General features: G+C 47.5%; 1 protein-coding gene across 4 annotated transcripts in view; it reads right to left on the bottom strand.

Moving 5' to 3' along the window:
• The window catches only part of ASIC1 (acid sensing ion channel subunit 1), a 209530-nt gene that overhangs the window by 8482 nt on the left and 181343 nt on the right, over nucleotides 1-19705 (bottom strand). For all 4 annotated transcript variants that reach the window (XM_028710682.2, XM_028710691.2, XM_028710700.2 and 1 more), the window contains 6 exons: nucleotides 11567-11717; nucleotides 10006-10133; nucleotides 6425-6575; nucleotides 2774-2830; nucleotides 1649-1802; nucleotides 542-633 (listed from right to left, as the gene is read on the bottom strand). In XM_028710682.2, coding sequence (XP_028566515.1) covers nucleotides 542-633; nucleotides 1649-1802; nucleotides 2774-2830; nucleotides 6425-6575; nucleotides 10006-10133; nucleotides 11567-11717 — 733 coding nt within the window. The remainder of the gene's footprint in view (nucleotides 1-541; nucleotides 634-1648; nucleotides 1803-2773; nucleotides 2831-6424; nucleotides 6576-10005; nucleotides 10134-11566; nucleotides 11718-19705) is intronic.

Here is a 19705-nt window from a genome sequence, read left to right as displayed (position 1 = left end):
TGTGGGTGGCTGGTGCCCACTAGCCTGGTAGGGAGGAAAGTGGGAAGCCCAGACAATAGGCAGAGTCTGAGCCCATGACAGACTGAACGAAATAATTCTAGTTTGGTCCCCTCCTGCTCCCTGTTGAGTTCCATAAGGGGGCGACACCAAGACTTAGGAGGAGGAAGCTCCCAGGCAAGGTCACTCTCTGGGCTGTCTGTAAGTAAGAAAGAAGACAGGTGTGTGGGGTGGTGGTGTCTGGGGGCAGACTGAGGTTGGTGGGGCAGTGCCCAGTTTCCCTAATGGACCAGCCTCCATTAATGGAGCAGACTTAAGCGTTGTAAATTTACTTGGAGGTGGAAAAGGAACGTTGGGATTCCCCCATTCTGGCATTCTGCACTTGGGTTGTTGTTTTCCGCACAACTGTAGAATGGCAAGCTCCGATTACATCTGCGTTTTGAGGACTATAGACAGGCACCAAAGTCACCCCAAAGGAGTAAGAGAAATTAGGAGGTGTGGATCAGTTGCTGTCCCCACCCACAAAAGAAGAAGATAATCTCACCCAGAAGTCCAGCCACTTCGTATGCTTTTTTCTGTTCAATGGTCTCATAGTTCAGAGCTTCAAAGAAAATGTCCAGTACCAGGATGTTCTCCCTGTATGGAAGGAAGCGAAGTGATTACAAGCTTCTAAAACAAGCATCTGCCTGGCAGTGACCAAAGTATCTACCCTCAATCAGCCTTATAAATAATGCCTAGCACCATCATGGGCACTTACCTGCCTGGACCCAAGATTTAGAGATGTAGCAGGTATCAACCTAAGGTGCTCAGCCTTCAAGAAACAGAGACCCTCCTAATATTTTGTAGGATAGGATTCCCTTTTCAGCTGGTGGACCATATCCTTAGATTCCCCCCTAACACTGCCCTGGACCATTTTGACACCACACAGATTGAAATTAGGCTGTAAGGACTAAGGCAGAGGGGCTTTGGCGCAAGGGTCAGCAAACTTTTTCAGCTGGGGGCCGGTCAACTGTCCTTCAGACCTTGTGGGGGCCCGGACTATATTTTGAAGGGGAAAAAAATGAACGAATTCCTATGCCCCACAAATAACCCAGAGATGCATTTTAAATAAAAGGACACATTCTACTCATGTAAAAACATGCTGATTCCTGGACCGTCCGCAGGCCAGATTTAGAAGGCGATTGGGCCAGATCTGGCCCCTGGGCCTTAGTTTGCCTACCCATGCTTTAGAGGGTTATTGTCTGGAAACCTTTATTTTGGCAGGGAGCTGTATCTTCACCTGTCCCTCATCTGATGCCACACATGTTGGGGAGCTAGGTGTGGCTTGACTGAAATGGCCTTTTAAAAAATTCCTCCATGGCAAACAAAACTTTGCTTTCAGGGCTCTTGGGCGTGCTGCAAAACACAGCGCTTTGGGGATTCCCACCTTTGTAACTTTGGAGAAGAGACCCAAATTTGCACCCGTTGACGTAAGTTTGAACCAGGAAATTTGCATCATGGGTCTGTGCCCCAAATCTCCTAAGTACTCAGCAATGCCCCAAGCTTGCTGTTTGGGCTTGACCTCCCTTGCTCGAGCGCAGGGTGCAGAAATGATGGCAAGCAGACTGGACAGGCGGTGGTGTCCAAGGCTGAGGCAGGCGGCAGCACTCACCCAATGTACTGCTCGCTCTTGTTGTATTTCTTGGCGAGGTACTTGGCTGATGCCTTACTGGGAATCTTGACCATGGAGAGCTCCTTGCCATAGCGGGTGACGTTGCAAGGCATCTCACACACACAGTAGTCGTTGTCCTTCTCCACCAAGAAGTCTGTGGCAGCAGGGAAGGAGAAGGAGATGTCAGTTCGAAACAAGAGTGATTTGGGGAAAGAGATATGGATTACTGCACTTGCGTTAAGCTCTTCCTTTAGAATCTGAAAGGGTCCATCCATGTGACTCTAAGGGTCTTCCAACCAGGGACAGGTATTATTCATTCATTCCCCACCCATTTGCCTGGGTTTCCCCACTCTGGGCGGCTCTCAACAGAATATTAAAAACATGATAAAACAACAAACATTAAAAACTTCCCTAAACAGGGCTGCCTTCAGATGTCTTCTAAAAGTCAGAAACCGGTAGTTGTTTATTTCCTTGACGTCTGATGGGAAGGTGTTCTACAGGGCAGGCACCACTACCCAGAAGGCCCTCTGCCTGGTCCCCTGTAACCTCACTTCTCACAGGGAGGGAACCACCAGAAGGCCCTCAGAGCTGGACCATAGTTTCCGGGCTGAACGATGGGGGTGGAGACGCTCCTTCAGGTATACTGGGCCGAGGCCGTTTAGGGCTTTAAAGGTCAGCACCAACACTTTGAATTGTGCTTGGAAACATACTGGGAGCCAACATAGGTCTTTCAGGAGTGGTGTTATGTGGTCTTGGCAGCCACTCCCAGCCACCAGTCTAGCTGCTGCATTCTGGATTAATTGCAGTTTCCAATTCACCTTCAAAGGTAGCCCCACGTAGAGCGTGTTGCAGTAGTCCAAGCAGGAGATAACTAGAGCATGCACCACTCTGGCGAGACAGTCCACGGGCAGGTAGGGTCTCAGCCTGTGTACCAGATGGAGCTGGTAGACAGCTGCCCTGGACACAAAATTGACCTGCGCCTCCATGGACAGCTGTGAGTCCAGAATGACTCCCAGGCTGCGCACCTGGTCCTTCAGGGGCACAGTTACCCCATGTCTATGTCCACATAGACACCATCATCATATCATCATATTTTTATTATTTATATGCCGCCCATCTGCTTACCAAGAGCGGGGTCTGCACACTCCTTGTATTGCTCAGGGGTGCAGTAGGGAGCATCACCTGCAGGGAAACAGAAAAGCAAGCAAATCACACCACAAAGTTATATATCACGGTGAGACTCTATTCTGACCTCCTGCATTCACAAGCAGTGAAATTTAACCAGGGAGGGGAATTTACAATGTTCTGCAAAGCCCACACATCTCCCTGCTTTGCATGGGTGCAAATGGGACTCCTTATTCTACCCATAAAGGTGAATTGAAAGAGGAGGGGACAACCTGCATGTTTAAATTGCTGCAGTTTTGTGATAAAGGGGTTGTGGCTTCTCTGCACCAGGCGATCCTTAAACTCCAAGAGATGCTGCGTCCCCCACCTCTCTCCTTTGTTCTGTCCACTTTCACTGCTAAGGAAGCCGACTGCATCTTTTTAGAGCTGGCATTTCCCTGGTTGAGCTGCCCAGATGATTAACCTTGCTATGCCTTTGCATGCAAGGTAGATAAGCTCCATGGTTTTCTCTAGTGGCTTTTCGATGCAGAAGTGTCTCCTACACAGAGAGGGAAGGACATTTCAGCTCCCTGCCCCCTCTTAAGAAGCTGAGCTCTGAGTCAGCTGGAACATCTTGTATTCCTCATTACAGTGGGACCTCTGGTTGTGAACCGGATCCGTTCTGGAGGCCTGTTTGCAACATGAAAAGAATGCAACCTGCAGCGGCATGTCTGCACACGTGCGGGTTGCGACTCGCTGCTTCTGCGCATGCGCGTGATGTCATTTTGCGCTTCTGTGCATGCGCAAGCGCCGAAACCCGGAAGTAACCCTTTTCGGTACTTCTGGGTCGTCGCGGGATGTAACCTGAAAGAACGTAACATGAAGCGGATGTAACATGAGGTATGACTGTAATCTTTTGTGGTTAGAAGCTTGTATCATTCCTAATTCCTGTGTGGAGATCATTCACTGCTGATGGGAATACAGCAAGTCAGAAGGAAGGGTGGGGCTGAGCCTTTTCCCTTGACATGCTAGCTTTCTATGTATGGGGAGAGGGGATTTTCTCCATTAGGGGGAAAGATTCAAAAGCTGAATTCCCTAGGAATCATATCTGTAAAAACTGCCGAAGCCTTGCCCAGAGAGTTAACGGGTCGGGTTTTGTTAAGTCCTGCCCACAGAGTGGCCTTGTTCTCACATCAACACTAAGCCAAGCCAAGAGTGTGGGCACCTTAGCAAAAATTAAGTCCACTTCACTCCTCCCATAGTCCTGTTACTGCCACACTACCCAGAGTTTGTCATGGTTTGGCTTAGCACTATATGTGAACAAACCACAAGCGGGAAATCAAGAATATACCTTGGTTACAGCTCATGGTTTGTTGGGACTTGGGAGTGATACAAACCGTGAGTCTGGGTTTGCACATAATATTAAGCCAAACCATGGCTTGGTCTTGGATTGTGCAGTGGCGGCAGTAGAACCGAGGAGCAAAGCAGCCATGATTTTTGCTCTGGGGATCATCACGCTTGTTCTGACTGGCTAGGTTTGGCTTAGTGCTGTGTGTGAATCGGGCTGTGCAGCAAGCGAAACACAGTACAGTGGTGCCCCGCAAGACGAATGCCTCGCAAGACGAAAAACTCGCTAGACGAAAGGGTTTTCCATTTTTCGAGCTGCTTTGCAAGACGAATTTCCCTATGGGCTTGCTTCGCAAGATGAAAAAAATTCTGGGTTTTAATTTCTGTGTGGTGGGTGGCTGGGGGACCAGTTGGGGAGGGGTTTGCAAGAATCTGGAAGCTTGTGTTTTTTTCCCTGCATTTTTATGATTTTCTGTGAACATTGGGCCACTCTGCTGTTTTTTTTTAAAAAAAATTCTGGATTTGAATTTCTGTGTGCTGGGTGACTGGGGGACCAGTTGGGGAGGGGTTTGCAAGAATCTGGAAGCTTGTGTGTTCCCCCCCTGCATTTTTATGATTTTCTGTGACCATTGGGCCACTCTGCTGTTTTTAAAAAAAATTTCTGGGTTTGAATTTTGAAATGCTCTTTACAGTATGTGTGACTTTAAAGAGCACTTAATAAACTCTTGTTGTACCAAATTTGGCTTTGTTTGGACTTTTTTTGACCATAGGAACGCATTAATTGATTTTCAATGCATTCCTATGGGAAACTGTGCTTCGCAAGACGAAAAATTCGCTAGACGAAAAAACTCGCGGAACGAATTAATTTCGTCTTGTGAGGTACCACTGTACAGTTAGTGAAAACATAGTCCTATGAGATACAGTGGACACTCGGGTTGCGAACGTGATCCATGCGGGGTGCACGTTCACAACCCGCAGTGTTCACAACCTGCGCCTGCGCGTCTGTGCACATGCGGGTTGCGATTTGGTGCTTCTGCGCATGCACAAAGCGTGATTTAGCGCTTCTGCGCATGCGTGACCGCCGAAACCCAGAAGTAACCTGTTCTGGTACTTCCGGGTTTCGGTGGTCCGCAACCCGAAAAAACGCAACCTGAAGCGGCTGTAACCCGAGGTATGACTGTACATTTCCTTAGTATCTCTAGTTGCATTCAGGGTTCTCAAAAACCTTGTAAGACAGAGACCTGATAAAGGAAAACAACAACAACAACAAAAAAACAAAACTAAAAAACAAAACAAAACAAAAACCAAAGCAGTCATTACATAAGCAAAGCTGGATATAAGTCTCTGCTGCTGCCTCTCAAATCCTGATTCCATCTCCTTCTCCAGAAGTCTGAATACCATTTGACAGGATCAGCCTGCCTTTGGGGAAAAAAAACCTCTTCCCTCTCTTTCTCCTCATACATCTGCACTATTATTCTGCCTGCCCTCTTCTCCCCAGGAGATGCAACTGACTGGAATAATTAATTCATATTTATTATGCTAATTGCATCCCTTGACAAGGATTTCTGCTTAACAGGAAAGATTGAATACAGACCAAGGTGGGCTGGTTGAGGGAGCGCTGGGTTCTGTTAAAGGATGCACTCAGTAAACAGAATGGGAGTGGCTGCAATTAGGGAACAGCTATAATAGTTATAATTAAGCTTGAAACAAAAGGGGGGGGGGCTTTTCATAAACGTTTTCAGCAGTCCCGAAAACTTTGATTTTGCAAAGGGTTGAAAAGATTCAACAATTTGGGAAGCAATGCCCTCACTTCTCGCAGGGAGGGAACTGCCAGAAGGCCCTCGGCACTGGACCTCAGTGTCCGGGCTGAACGATGGGGGTGGAGATGCTCCTTCAGGTATACTGGGCTGAGGCCCTTTGGGCTTTCAAAGTCAGCACCAACACTTTGAATTGTGCTCGGAAACGCTTGCTCCGTGCATTACAGGGCCAGGAAAGGGAGCCATCTCCCTCCCAGTTTTGTGGCACCTTCAGAAGTGCTGCAGCCCAGTGGTGTAGCATGGGTTGCACCCTTAAGATTTTTGTGCCCCGGGCCACCACCCCTGTGCCTCCCCTGCTACGCCACTGTGCTAACTCACAAGTACACATGGCATGCCAGAGCACCACCAGACCAGTGTGCCTGTTCATGAAGAACTATGCTTTCTTAGGTAAGCAGGGGGAATCCTGGTCTTTCAAAGTATCCCCCAGAAGGCTTGTTTTAAATCTCTCTGTGCAATTGTTGTGGCCTCCACTCTTTGCTCTGCCACTGGCTTCAACCCTCCGTCTTACCAGGCATGTGCACCATGCGGCAGTTGCAGTTCTCCACCAAGTAGCGGGTCTCACAGTCGATGCGGCAGGCTGCAATGCTGTAGGTATCGTAGAATTCGGATTCCATGGTCACCGACTTGCAGTCACCCCAAGGTGGAGGAAGGTAGATGAGCTGCACGGAGAATGGGTGAAGAGGGGCTGAGAATGGCACTATCTCATCACCCTTTCCTAGAGAAGGAGAAGGGCTGTGTTTGGGCCACAGTGCTTAAGCAGGGCCTCCTCAGACCTCATCCTTCCTCTCCCACTTTCACAAACAGAGGAAGAGTGGTCAACAAGGACTACAGTTCCCATCACCCAGGTCTATTTGCCCTAGTGCAGGCATGGCCAAACTTGGCCCTCCAGATGTTTTGGGACTACAATTCCCACCATCCTTGGTCCTGTTATCTAGGGATGATGGGATTTGTAGTCCCAAAACATCTGGACGGCCAAATTTGGCCTTGCCTACCCTTGCGGCTGGGGTCGAAGGAACTTGTATTCCAACGATATCTGCCTAATAAGACTGCCTTACAGGACTGCATCTGCTGCCTTGGCTCCACAATTGCGCCTGCAATGTCGACAGGCAGGAAACCAGTGTGGGCTGAATGCAAGGGCCATGTGAACAGGCACAAGGCCAGATGCCAAAAAATACAGCCTATCTAAACTCTTGCTCTCACAAGAAGATATCACACTGTGCCAGAGCTGATTCAAGCTAGAACAAAAAGGCACATGTTACAACATCCTATGACTGTAACACAGGATACAGATCTCATGTTTGAATCCTCTCCCGTGATCACAAACTCTTTGAAAGTGGAAATGCTAGTTCAGACAGGCTGAAAAGCAGTGGGCTGATATTTCATTTTCATGTTATTTATTCAGGTGGCATCTTTATCCTGCTCTTCCCCCAAAGAACTCAGGTTAGCATAAATGGATCTCTCCCCATTTCTGTATCTTGTGCAACTATCTTCTGAAGTTAAGTTGGGCTGAGAGGTAGCAATCTGCTCAAAGTCACCCGGTGGGCTTTGTGGCTGAGTCCAAGCCGAACCCTCTACCCCAGGGGACGGCAAGCTAAGGTCCATGGGCCACTAGCGGCCCATGGGGGTCATTTAACTGGCCCGCGAGTTGCCCCCGAACCAAGCTGCCTGCTCGGCAAGTCCCCACGTGCTGCGCTAAACTGGTGCAACATGGCATGGGGACTTGCTTCCATGGTGCTGGAAATTGCGTCTGCGCAGACGCAGACGCCAGAAATTGCAGGTGTGCGCGCTCTGGCCCACAGAGGGATTCGCTGGAGTGAACCGCCCCAGGCAAGGTAAACCTTGCTGACCCCTGCTCTAGTGGCTATGCCAGTTGGCTGTATTGTACTTACTGTATTTTTGCTCTATAAGACTCACTTTTTCCCTCCTAAAAAGTAAGGGGAAATGTGTGTGTGTCTTATGGAGCGAATGCAGGCTGCGCAGCTATCCCAGAAGCCAGAACAGCAAGAGGGATTGCTGCTTTCACTGCGCAGCGATCCCTCTTGCTGTTCTGGCTTCTGAGATTCAGAATATATAGATTTTTTCTTGTTTTCCTCCCCCAAAAACTAGGTGCGCCTTGTGGTCTGGCGTGTCTTATAGTGCGAAAAATACGGTACTTGCAAGTAAGCAAGTGTCAGGGAGAAAGGTTCTACTCTAGCCTCTTCCCTAATGTGACATATTCCCCTTGCATTGGGTTTTTGGAGACTGGAAGGAATTTGGTCATGTAATATTGTAATACTTATTGCTGCAAACACTTTGGAGAGGGCTGGAAAAGTGGTACAGAAAGACATTTTAAAAAGTAAGTAAAAAGTGTGTTTGCATTCTCTAAAAAGTCTGTTTGCATTCTTTGTTTCGCTTTAAACACACACACACACAATTCCCCCCCCCCAAGACATCCACAATGTCTTCAAGCACATATTTCCTCCTAGTTTCTATTATCTCCCGCTGAGTTTTCATTATTAAATATTCCAGCTGAAATTAATAACACACCAAACTGCTCTATTCATGCTGATGATTGTGATTCACTACTTGACTGTGGAAGAGTGGTTAGAATCTATCCTTTTAGAGCCTTTCGCCCTCCCCAAACTTTGATGTTAAACGGATGGTTTATTTATTTATGTTACGCATTTTAAAGAATAATTATATACCCATTTCTCAACAAAAATGCTTCTGAAAACAGCTTCCTTACAACACAGGGGCAATAATAAAACACAGAAATGAATATGTAGGCTTATACTGAGGATGTTCCCATGCAGAGAAGGGTAGAAATCAGAAGTCATTGCTACCAGCTTACTGGCAACAACCATTTGCTGGCACTCCCTTGACACCAAAGACCTTTTGGACTTCCAGTACTTGGCATGACCAAGCTTGATAGCTCAGTTGGTTAGAGCGTGGTGCTGATAACGCCAAGATTGCAGGTTCAATCCCCATATGGGGTAAGCTGCATATTCCTGCATTGCAGGGGGTTGGACCAAATGATCCTTAGGGTCCCTTCCAGCTCTGCAATTCTAATAATAATAATAATAATAATAATAATAATAATAATAATAATAATGTTTTATTTTATATACCCTGCCCATCTGGCTGGGTTTCCCCAGCCACTCCAGGAGGCTCTCAGCAGACTAGTAAAATCACGACAAAACATCAAACATTCAAAACTTCCCTAAACAGGGCTGCCTTAAGATGTCTTCTAAAAGTCAGATAGTTGTTTATTTCCCTGAAATCTGATGGGAGGGCATTCCATAGGGCAGGCGCCACTACCGAGAAGGCCCTCTGTCTGGTTCCCTGTAACTTGGCTTCTCGCAGTGAGGGAACTGCCAGAAGGCCCTCGGTGCTGGACCTCAGTGTCCGGGCAGAACGATGGAGGTGGAGACACTCCTTCAGGTATACTGGGCTGAGGCTGTTTAGGGCTTTAAAGGTCAGAACCAACACTTCGAATTCTATTCAACACTATGATTCTATTTCTCCTACTTGGTACCTGTATTAGATGTGAATTAACTTTGTGCACGTGCTATTGTTATTCTAAGCTCTCTGTTTGTGCGTGAGCGTAGTTTTATATTTGCAATTGTAACTACTTCTCTATATATTTTTATTATATTGTAAATTGCTTTCGGCTGACTCATGAGCAGGAATTCATAAATGAAATGAGTACAGGTGTACCTTGGTTTTCAAACAGCTTAGTTCTCGAACGTTTTGGCTCCCGAACGCCGCAAACCCAGAAGTGACTGTTCCGGTTTGCGAGCTATTTTTGGAAGCCGAACGTCCGGCGGGGCTTCCTGCAGCCAATCAGAAGCCGTGCTTTGGTTTCTGAACATTTTGGAAGTCGAACAGAATTCCAGAACGGATTCCGTTCAACTTCCAAGGTACGACTGTACTAGATTTCACTTTCTGGAGTTTTTCTGGCTCTAAACTATCCATTCAATACCGCTGTTGTCTTTGTCATCAGCAAGAAAACGAAGAGGGGATTCTACTCTCCTGCTGCCTAGACCTTGAGGATGTGCTACTACAGATATCTGAGGCTGGCTGAAAGGGAAGGGAATGTTCACATCTTACCCGTTGTTCCTGGCAAGAGACAAACGTCTGAAATCCAGGTGCCACCCCAAACCCCAGCTGGTCAATGCAGGGTGGCTCATCCTGGCTGTGGATCTGCACCTTAATCCCAGCTTCAAATGAGGTCTCATCTGCAGAACAGAGAGATGGAGATGTAGTAAAAGGGGGCTGAGGTGATCACAGCAGGGCTCAAGCTCAGAGCTAGAAAGCGAAGGCACTCCCCCTTACCTTGCATCGATAGGGAGATACATGGGGACCAAAGAGGGAAAATACCCCCCTGTCTGATTCACAGCCCACCCCCTGCACCAATCAATACCAACTACCGTATTTTTCGCTCTATAAGATGCACTTTTCCCCCTTCAAAAATTAAGGGGAAATTTGTGTGCGTCTTATGGAGCGAATGCAGGCTCCTTGGCTTCAGCGATAGCAACGCGAAGCCTCCGAAGTGCAGAGGGAGACCTCCCCCCACTCTCCGGAGGCTTGCGGATAGCCGCCTGAAGCCTGGAGGGTGAGAGGGGTCGGTGCACACCAATCCCTCTTGCTCTCCAGGCTTCGCTTCGCTGGAGAGGCACTGCACAGTTTTCCCTCTCTGCGCAGCGCCCCTTCAGTGAAGCGGGAGGAGAAATGGAAGGGGCTCCGTTTCTCCTGCCGCTTTGCTGAAGGGGCGCTGAGCAGAGAAGGGGAGAATTTTTCCCCCTGTTCTCCCCCTCCTATAGTCCGGTGCGTCCTATGGTCCGGTGCATCCTATAGAGCGAAAAATATGGTACATTTTTAGCTTTACGTGATCGGAGCCAGAATAATCTGGAGACTTAAACCAGAAATCAGTCCTCCCCACTTCATTTTTTTAAAAAAGCAAGGCTGAGTCCAGGAATGCATAAAGTAATACAGATAAAAGTAAATCTTCCCAGAACATTTCTTAGCTGCACCTAGAACCGACCCAGTCATTAGCTAGGGAAAAGGTCTTCCAAGTCAAAGGGAAAGATTCTCAGACAGGGTTGTGCTCCAACACCCCACTATTGAAATCAAGGCCCAGCCAGGGACCTAGAAAGCTCCTCCGATGGGATCCACGGTGACCTTTGACCTGGGATTCAGGCTTCACTTCCCACCCCGCCTCACCGTAGCCTTGACAACATATTCCCCCTACAAAGAACAATGTGCTATTTGTAGATAAGAGGCATCGCCTTCCCTAGCTATGATCAGCTGGTTGCCATGGTGAGACACATAGGACACAAATGGGGGGGGGGAGTGACTGAAAGGAAGGGAGGAGGGAAAGTGTGGTGTGGGTTTAAGGAGTCGGCGCAGGTCTAGAAAAGCAACGAAGCAGAGAGAGACCCACTGGGTTGAGGAACGGGGCAAGGAGGCAGAATGTGGAGTGATCAACGGGAAGATGGAGCAATGGGTGGGGTATTTCTGGGAGGAGGGATCAAGAGGGATAGGTGCAGGAGGCAGAGGTCTGAGAAGATGAGGCATCAGCAGAAGAGGAGAAATCGTCATGTGGCACAAAGGAAAATATGGATAAGGGAGGAGTCAATGTAGAGTCAGGGAAGCCAAGAGTAACTCTTACCTGTCTCTCCCCAGACAGGGAGATACTCATCTTGCTGAATGTCCAACATGATCTCCAAGCCGTTCCCCGTTCCTCCCTTATTGGTGATGCGTGGTGGCTTGTCAGGCTGACCTGAGTTGAATGTGTAGCACTTTCCGTAGCGTGTGTACACCTGTGGAGGAGAACGAAAGAACAAAAATTAGACAAGGAGATAGAATATTCCTTTGGAGTCCATGTGTCCCTGCCAGCTCTTGATGGTCAAGAGAAAGCCTGGCGTATCGCTCCATCACGCTCTGCAGGTAGGCATAATAAGCAAGATTCCCAGGATGTGCTTTCAGCACTGGGTTTCAGCACCAGGGACAGCTCCTGGCCGTCTGGAGTTTTGCAGCTTTCCTAATAACATAATCTCAATGACCTTGATGCCATAGGGATACTGGGAGTGTACAAGTAAATTGCCTGGAAGGAATGTGGAATGTACTGGATTTGAGTGGTGGGGCTGCAATGTGTGACAGAAGCAGAACTGGAGCATTGTCATTCTACTGCAATTTCCTTTGCAACTCAGGTTTTGGGTTATGCATTCACCAATGGCCCTGGAGAGAATGTGAACAAAAGGCAACACAGTGAAGTCTAGAGAACTCAAGTTCCAGAGGCAAATATTCATCAGTTGCCCACCCGCCCCAAACCTTGCTGAAGAAGGATAACTTCAGCTATGCTAGTATTTAGACTCTACTGGGTAATTAATCATTTGAAGATGCTCAGATAATGGTCCCTGCCAGGCAATTCATGTAAAAAATAGGCTGAGAAGTTAGATTTGGCAGCTGGTACCCAAGGAATACTGAAGTGTTTTGTATATACCAGCTGAGTTAAGTCCATCCCATCCAGTGCTTATGTAATGCATAGGTTTAAGCTAAAGTCTTAGGTGATAAAAACGGGGCGCAGGCTGGGAACAAGTTCACCCAGTGACAGTAAGTGATCACACCAGGGATATACTCATATCACAGCTTCTGGGAATTGCCCCAATTCCAGGATCCCTTAGAAGCGTGAGGCAGGTTTCTCTCTGTCTCCCAGTGTAGTTTCCGAGCGCCTTGCATGCTCCAGTAGCAGGAATTGCTTTCCAATTAGCGCAATATCGGTAGCTGCATGCTCCTATTCCCCCACAGTGGATGTGTTTCCTCATTTGAAGTCATGTCGCTTTTCATAATGACAGAGCTAACCATTTGTACCTTGCAGAGCCGAGCCTTTATAGCTCATCAAATACTGTGTGGGCCTGGATTATCCCTTCTCCTTGTGCTTATATACGATCCAACATCCTTGTTTTGTCCACCTGAGAAGACACAGAGGTATTTTCTTCTTGATTTAAGGAGGCTCACAATAAAAGTATTTTGTGAATTCCCCAGTGTACTCTTCTCCCTTCCCACGGTTGATGCTATAGGGTTCCATGTCCTTTCTAGGCTCCATCCTGCCCCTGTCTTTGCTCCATGTTGGGTATATAGCACACAAATCCCGGTTGCCTAGCCTTGATTTGAAAATCAATACTAAGCCGAACATAAAGTGGCCGCTGTTTTATACAGTGGGCTCATGTTACAATGAACACAGTCAATTTTGGGAGACACAATGCAATTTGAAGGGATGGGGAAGAAAAAGCTTTTTGTAAAACAAAGGACAGAAGCAGCCTTTTCTTTAAGGTTGCATAGATGTTTGAATATGTTGTTGTTGTTTAGTTGTTTAGTCATGTCTGACTCTTCGTGACTCCATGGACCAGAGCACGCCAGGCACTCCTGTCTTGAATATATCTGTTCTATTAGTTATATTAAAGAGGAAGTAATATGGGCATTAGTTGTTATCATGCAACAATAGAATTTGGGGTAGATTTTGATTATTTTTTAATTGATTGTATATGCATTCATCATTATGTCTGTCTGAGAAACATATTTCTTTAAATTATAAAAACTGTTCAAGTTACTTTCCTGAGGAATCGATTTGTGCTTTAAACACACTGGGATTCCCCAACAAATATTGGCTTATACCATTTTGGGTTTTCTTCTATTTTGCTGTGATTTTGTTTTTTTAAAAAATATTATGATTATTATAACCACTGGCCAAACCACTCTCTGTTCCTGTTGTTTTTCACCTTGGAAAGTGCCTAATGGATATTGATACCTCTACTCAGTACAGTGGTGTGCTTGAATTTCAGGTATTATAAATAATATTCCATCCCTCTTACTGACGGTGACTAGATAGAATTGGAAATTGCCTCTGAACATTTAATTGCATTACCAATTTTTATACCAGACTGTCTACTGATCCAGTTTACAGGCACAGTCTGAATGCTGTGTCTGATAACTGAAATAAAGATGACTGTGTTCCTCAAATCTGAAATATAATTCTTTTCCCCTTTAAAAAAAAACAGGGAGGAAAACTTGCTTGCGAGGAGAAGTCATGTCACAACGTTACTTTTAGTAATACAAGGAGGGAAAGTGTGTACTAGCTTCTCTGTATGTGAACTGATGCTTTGTCAAGCATTTAAACTTGGATGCATGCAAGTTCTTTTCAAGTAACTCATTTTATTTCTTGCTTCTATTTGTGGACTAGCCAGTGAACATAAAAGCATTTGCTTTTTTGCGAACGCATAAAGACAGGATGATAAAGCTGTGTTGGAGGAAATACGATTTAAAATTATGATTCATGATTCATATGCATCAATAACGGAAGATTAATTCTATTTCATTAATTGGAAAAATGATCGGGTAAATGTCTAAACAGGAACTGAACACGCACAGTCAATGGAAATAGGAACGGATGGGAAAGTATTAGAAATTAAGTATTTTACTGTGAGCCTCAAAGGAGGGAGGAAAAAGAAGCATCTTGGAAGAGGGATGGAAAATCAATTTTTAAATTGATGTTAAATTTGAATTAATTTGTTGTAAATTTGTTTAAAATTTGGAAAACTAATAAAAAAATTCATTGGTAAAAAGAAGTTTGCTTTTATAAAGGTCTGTTCAGAGTTAAACTTATATGAACATTGTGAACTGTATAAAAAAATGAAATATCGCAGAATGAAGGCACCGAACTCAAGGAGACTTCTGCATTGACTTTGAATACTTGCATGTGTTACATTGCCTAGTTGTCTGATCTCTTTAAGTCCACTCACATCAGTGGGAGTCCTGCCCATGGTGTGAAGTCTTTGTGGCATCTAACCTGCAACCCTGGGGATGTTGGAAGTCAATGAGAGTAAGCCCTTCAAAGGGGTGTTAATCATCTGATGAATTATGAATTTGTGTGCCTGGCTGGTGAATTATTAAAAGTCGTTCAGTCTTCATCAAAGTACTCCGGTCTCATGAGCAAGGATTCAAGTCATTGTTATGAAAAATGAATCCCTGAATTTAGCTCTCGGATATACAGAAAGCTCTATTCGTGCTCATGTGCCCAAGCAGTTTAAATGATACAAATCCCTACTTTGCAAAGAAAATGCATGGGAGCAAGGGGCTAGGGATGGATGATAACTGGTTTTCAACATCGTGATGTATCATAAGCTAAACATTGTAATCTACAGTGGTACCTCGAGTTAAGTACTTAATTCATTCCGGAGGTCCGCACTTAACCTGAAACTGTTCTTAACCTGAAGCACCACTTTAGCTAATGGGGCCTCCTGCTGCTGCCGTGCCACCAGAGCACTATTTCTGTTCTCATCCTGAAGCAAAGTTCTTAACCCGCAGCACTATTTCTGGGTTAGCGGAGTCTGTAACCTGAAGCATCTGTAGCCTGAAGCGTATGTAACCGGAGGTACCACTGTACTGATATACAGTCGTACCTCGGCTCCGGAACGCCTTGGGAGTCGAACGTTCCTGCTCCCGAACGTTCGAAAACCGGAAGGGAGTGTTCCGGTTTTCAAACATTCTTTTGGAAGCAGAACGTCCAACAGGGCTTCCGCTGCTTCTGATTGGCTGCAGGAACTTCCTGCAGCCAATCAGAAGCCGTGCTTTGGTTTCCAAATGTTTCAGAAGTCAAATGAACTTCCAGAAGGGATTCTGTTCGACTTCCGAAGTATGGCTGTATCACAATGTCTGAAATAAAGTTGGAGCTATGGAGAGGCACTGGCTCCATGTTTTTCCATGCACTGTGATTTTTGCTGGTGCCTACTCTTGCGATTGGGACGCGAGTGGCGCTGTGGGTAAAAGCCTCAGCGCCTAGGGCTTGCCGAACGAAAGGTCGGCGGTTCGAATCCCCGCGGCGGGGTGCGCTCCCGTTGTTCGGTCCCAGCGCCTGCCAACCTAGCAGTTCGAAAGCACTCCCGGGTGCAAGTAGATAAATAGGGACCGCTTACTAGCGGGAAGGTAAACGGCGTTTCCGTGTGCGGCTCTGGCTCGCCAGAGCAGCGATGTCACGCTGGCCACGTGACCCGGAAGTGTCTCCGGACAGCGCTGGCCCCCGGCCTCTTGAGTGAGATGGGCGCACAACCCTAGAGTCTGTCAAGACTGGCCCGTACGGGCAGGGGTACCTTTACCTTTACTCTTGCGATTGGGATGTGGGTGGCGCTGTGGGTTAAACCACAGAGTCTAGGACTTGCCAATCAGAAGGTCGGCGGTTCGAATCCCCGCGACGGGGTGAGCTCCCGTTGCTCGGTCCCTGCTCCTGCCAACCTAGCAGTTCGAAAGCATGTCAAAGTGCAAGTAGATAAATAGGTGCTGCTCCGGCGGGAAGGTAAACGGCGTTTTTGTGTGCTGTTCTGGTTCGCCAGAAGTGGCTTAGTCATGCTGGCCACATGACCCGGAAGCTGTACGCCGGCTCCCTCAGCCAATAAAGCGAGATGAGCACCGCAACCCCAGAGTCGGACACGACTGGACCTAATGGTCAGGGGTCCCTTTACCTTTACCTTACTCTTGTGATTGGTTGCAAGAATCCAGAGAACCATTGGCTGGCTTCACGGTTTCCCCCACATTGTGATTTTTGCATAGCACACAAACACGCACATCATGATTCACGATATATTGCCACCACAAAAATAATGAAACTGATACGGGCTTTGAACTGGTTTTGGATGCTATATCAATATATCACCCAGACTTAAAAGGGGGCATCATTAGAATCATGGCATCTATGTCATGAAATACCACTGGAAGGGAAAGAGAAGAGACCCTTCAGTTTTCAAGGATGCTTCCATGGCCATTTGTACATTTGTGCAGCTTCCCTGCTTAGATGCTTCAGGCCTCTTGACTAAAAGGGTGGAAAAGCTGCCCAATTAGTCGAGCATTTCAACAGTCTCAGCTTCCAATATACTTTAAGAACTCTTATCGCTGTGAAGATAGACTTGAAAGCGCATGGCGATGTCTGGCAAAACCTACAAAGCCAGCAGGAGCTCGGCAGCAAGGCTTTCAGAATCCGTTGGGAGGGGCAAATAAATTCTGGTACCGGGAGAAAGATGCACAGGATGGGCTATTGGATTTACTCAAATTCAAATTTATTAATAAGAGAAGCAAGTGCAGGGTGTAGCCAAGGATATATTCAAGCTGAACAGTGCAGTCCCGAGCATGTCAATAAATTAAGCCCCAGATAATCCGAAAGCTGCAATCACTGAACTCAGTGAGACGTACTTCTATCGGAACATGCTTAGGGTTGAGTTGTTGCAGTGCAACACAATGCACAAAGTATATGCCCAAGTCATGACATTCAGGACTGCTGCCTAAGTTGCAAAGAGAATGCAGTTCATTTCAAGAGGGAGTTGGGCATGTTTAGCCTGGAGGAAAATTGTGTGTCGGGGGGTAAATACGATCAATATATAACCAAGGATCTTGCAGAAGTAGGAGTTAGAAGTGTCTATTTAAGGAGCCAGGGTCTCTATTTAATGCAAGGGAAGGGTCTGAAATAATACACTTCCCAACCATTCCTGCACAGCTCAGAAAGCATGGGATGGCAGCATAGATGCCAACTCTCTGGTGCCCTAGATGCCCAAGCACCCAAAAAATCCCCCAGGAAGTTGGCTGGGCACTCACAAATTTTGGTGCCAGGGCCCTGGGCACCCAAGCTGGGACTCCTGGATGGCAGACATCTGAAGGCACTTTTCTAGCGGACACTGAAATGGTCTCCAGGAGCTACTGGCAAACCTAGAATCAGAATCAGACTAATGATGCTGGATAGCTCAGTTGGTTAGAGTGCAGTGCTGATAATGCCCAGGTTGCAGGTTCGATCCCTGTAAGGGACAGCTGCATATTCCTGCACTGCAGGTCGTTGGGCTAGATGATCCTCAGGATCACTTCCAGTTCTATGATTCTTTGTCCTCCAGCCCTGCAGTATTCTGGATACACACATACACATGCCAGGGTCAGCACAGGAGCAAGAAAATGTGTCGGACACATACATATGAACAAACCTCACAAAGTTCAAATCATGCAGTGACTCTTAACCCAGTGGCGGAGGAAGGTGGGTGCGGTCTGCCCCGGATGCCATCCCTGAGGGGGGGTGACACTGCCGTGCCCTCCCTGGGCCGCCACTCGCTGCTTGCGGCACCCCCCAAGGCTGCCGCTCACCATGCGCGGCACCCTCCGTGGGACGCCGCTCATCGCACATGCACCCCCGGGCCAGCCCTAAGGGGGTGTGTGACATTGCTGTGCCCCCCCCGGGCCGCTGCTCATGGCACCCCCCATGGCTGCCGCTCACTGTGCACGGCACCCTCTGTGGGATGCCACTCACGGCACACCCTGTGGGACACTGCTCGTCACACACAGCACCCCCAGGCCATCCCTGAGGGGGGGTGACATTGCCATGCCGCCCCCCCTGGGCCGGCTCTCACCATGCGCAGCACCCCCCCAGGCCGCTCCTCACCATGCACGGCACCCTGGGGGGCCACTCGCCCTGCCCCCCGGGTGCATGCCACCTCGAGGGCCGGAGCACCTAGCTCTGCCTCTGTCTTAACCATCAGGGATGGGAATTGGGGTTCCTGCCATCTGCTACTGCGAACAAGCCCACCTCGTGGTTGGAAACAAGTATGTTAGCAGATCACGAAGAGGCTTAAAGATCTTCCCACACAAGTACCAGAAACAGCTCTGCGGGAGAGAGGCAGCCTGCCTCCAAGTTACTGGTGAACGTGTCATGGCTCTTGCAGGTCACAGCTAAACGTGAGTGAACACAAAGCTCCCACGGCAAGATGTGCAGCCAGATTACATTCATGCTCATTCATAACAAGGTCACACTGAGTGAACTGGGGTGTGCGGCCAAGGAAGCGAGTGTAAAAGACAGCAGCCTGGGGCAGATTCCAGGTTTGCTTTTTATTAGAGAGCATGGCGCTTCGTTTCATGCAGAAGGGATTTGAGAAGAGAAAGGGGGTGGCTAAAACAGTACGGTATATTTAGACCATCGTTCGGAGTGAAAATAAATACACTCATACATTTATTTTTAAAACCCAAACAATACAAACACTCAGATGAACAATCTATCATGAGTCATGATTGCAAATACACTCATAGACCGGCAAATCATACAGGGGAGGCGGGAATGGGACCATGTCACACAGATTCCTTTGGGTGGAAATGCCACATCTCTCCTCATGTTTCATGGCTTCCGTCTACCACAAGATTCAGGCCTAGTTCAGACATACTGCTAAACCATAGTTTCCTGTTTCAGGAACAAGCTGAGGCAAGGCTGTGACATGCACTCCTTCTCTTTTCTCCTCCTTTGAATATGCAAGAAGAAGACTGAAATATTCTGCTTTCACTTTAGAAATAACCACAGTTCCCTGTGTCATTTGAACTGTGGTAAGCAAGGATCAAATTAGCCAGATGTCCTGACTTGTTGGCTAGCCTGGTCGCAGCAAGCCATGGTTCCCTGTATTCTGAAATCACAGGGAACCATTGTTAGTCTTAAAGCTGGTTAGTTAGTTCCAAAGTTTAGAATCCTGCAGGGAAGAAGACACTGGCAAAGCAGACACCAGCCGAGAGCAGGATTTAACCCTCTGCTAATCCGCTGCAGAGCAGGGAGTTCTTTCCGGCTGGGTGCTGCTTTGCTTTGGGTACATTTCCTGCGGGGAAACATACTGCAGAAACAGACTTCCTCCCCACCCAAGGGTCAACTTTGACAGGTGGGCGGGAACACCCTGTTGGGATGTATCCGGGGAAATGGGGGCATTTGACAGGCCCCCAGCTGGCTCCAGCCACCGGCCAGCAGCCA

Source organism: Podarcis muralis, chromosome 2 (genome assembly GCF_964188315.1).
Source record: "Podarcis muralis chromosome 2, rPodMur119.hap1.1, whole genome shotgun sequence".
NCBI classification, from domain to species: Eukaryota; Metazoa; Chordata; class Lepidosauria; order Squamata; family Lacertidae; genus Podarcis; species Podarcis muralis.
Note: the sequence above shows the minus strand (reverse complement) of the source record. Positions and strands in the feature narration are given on the sequence as shown.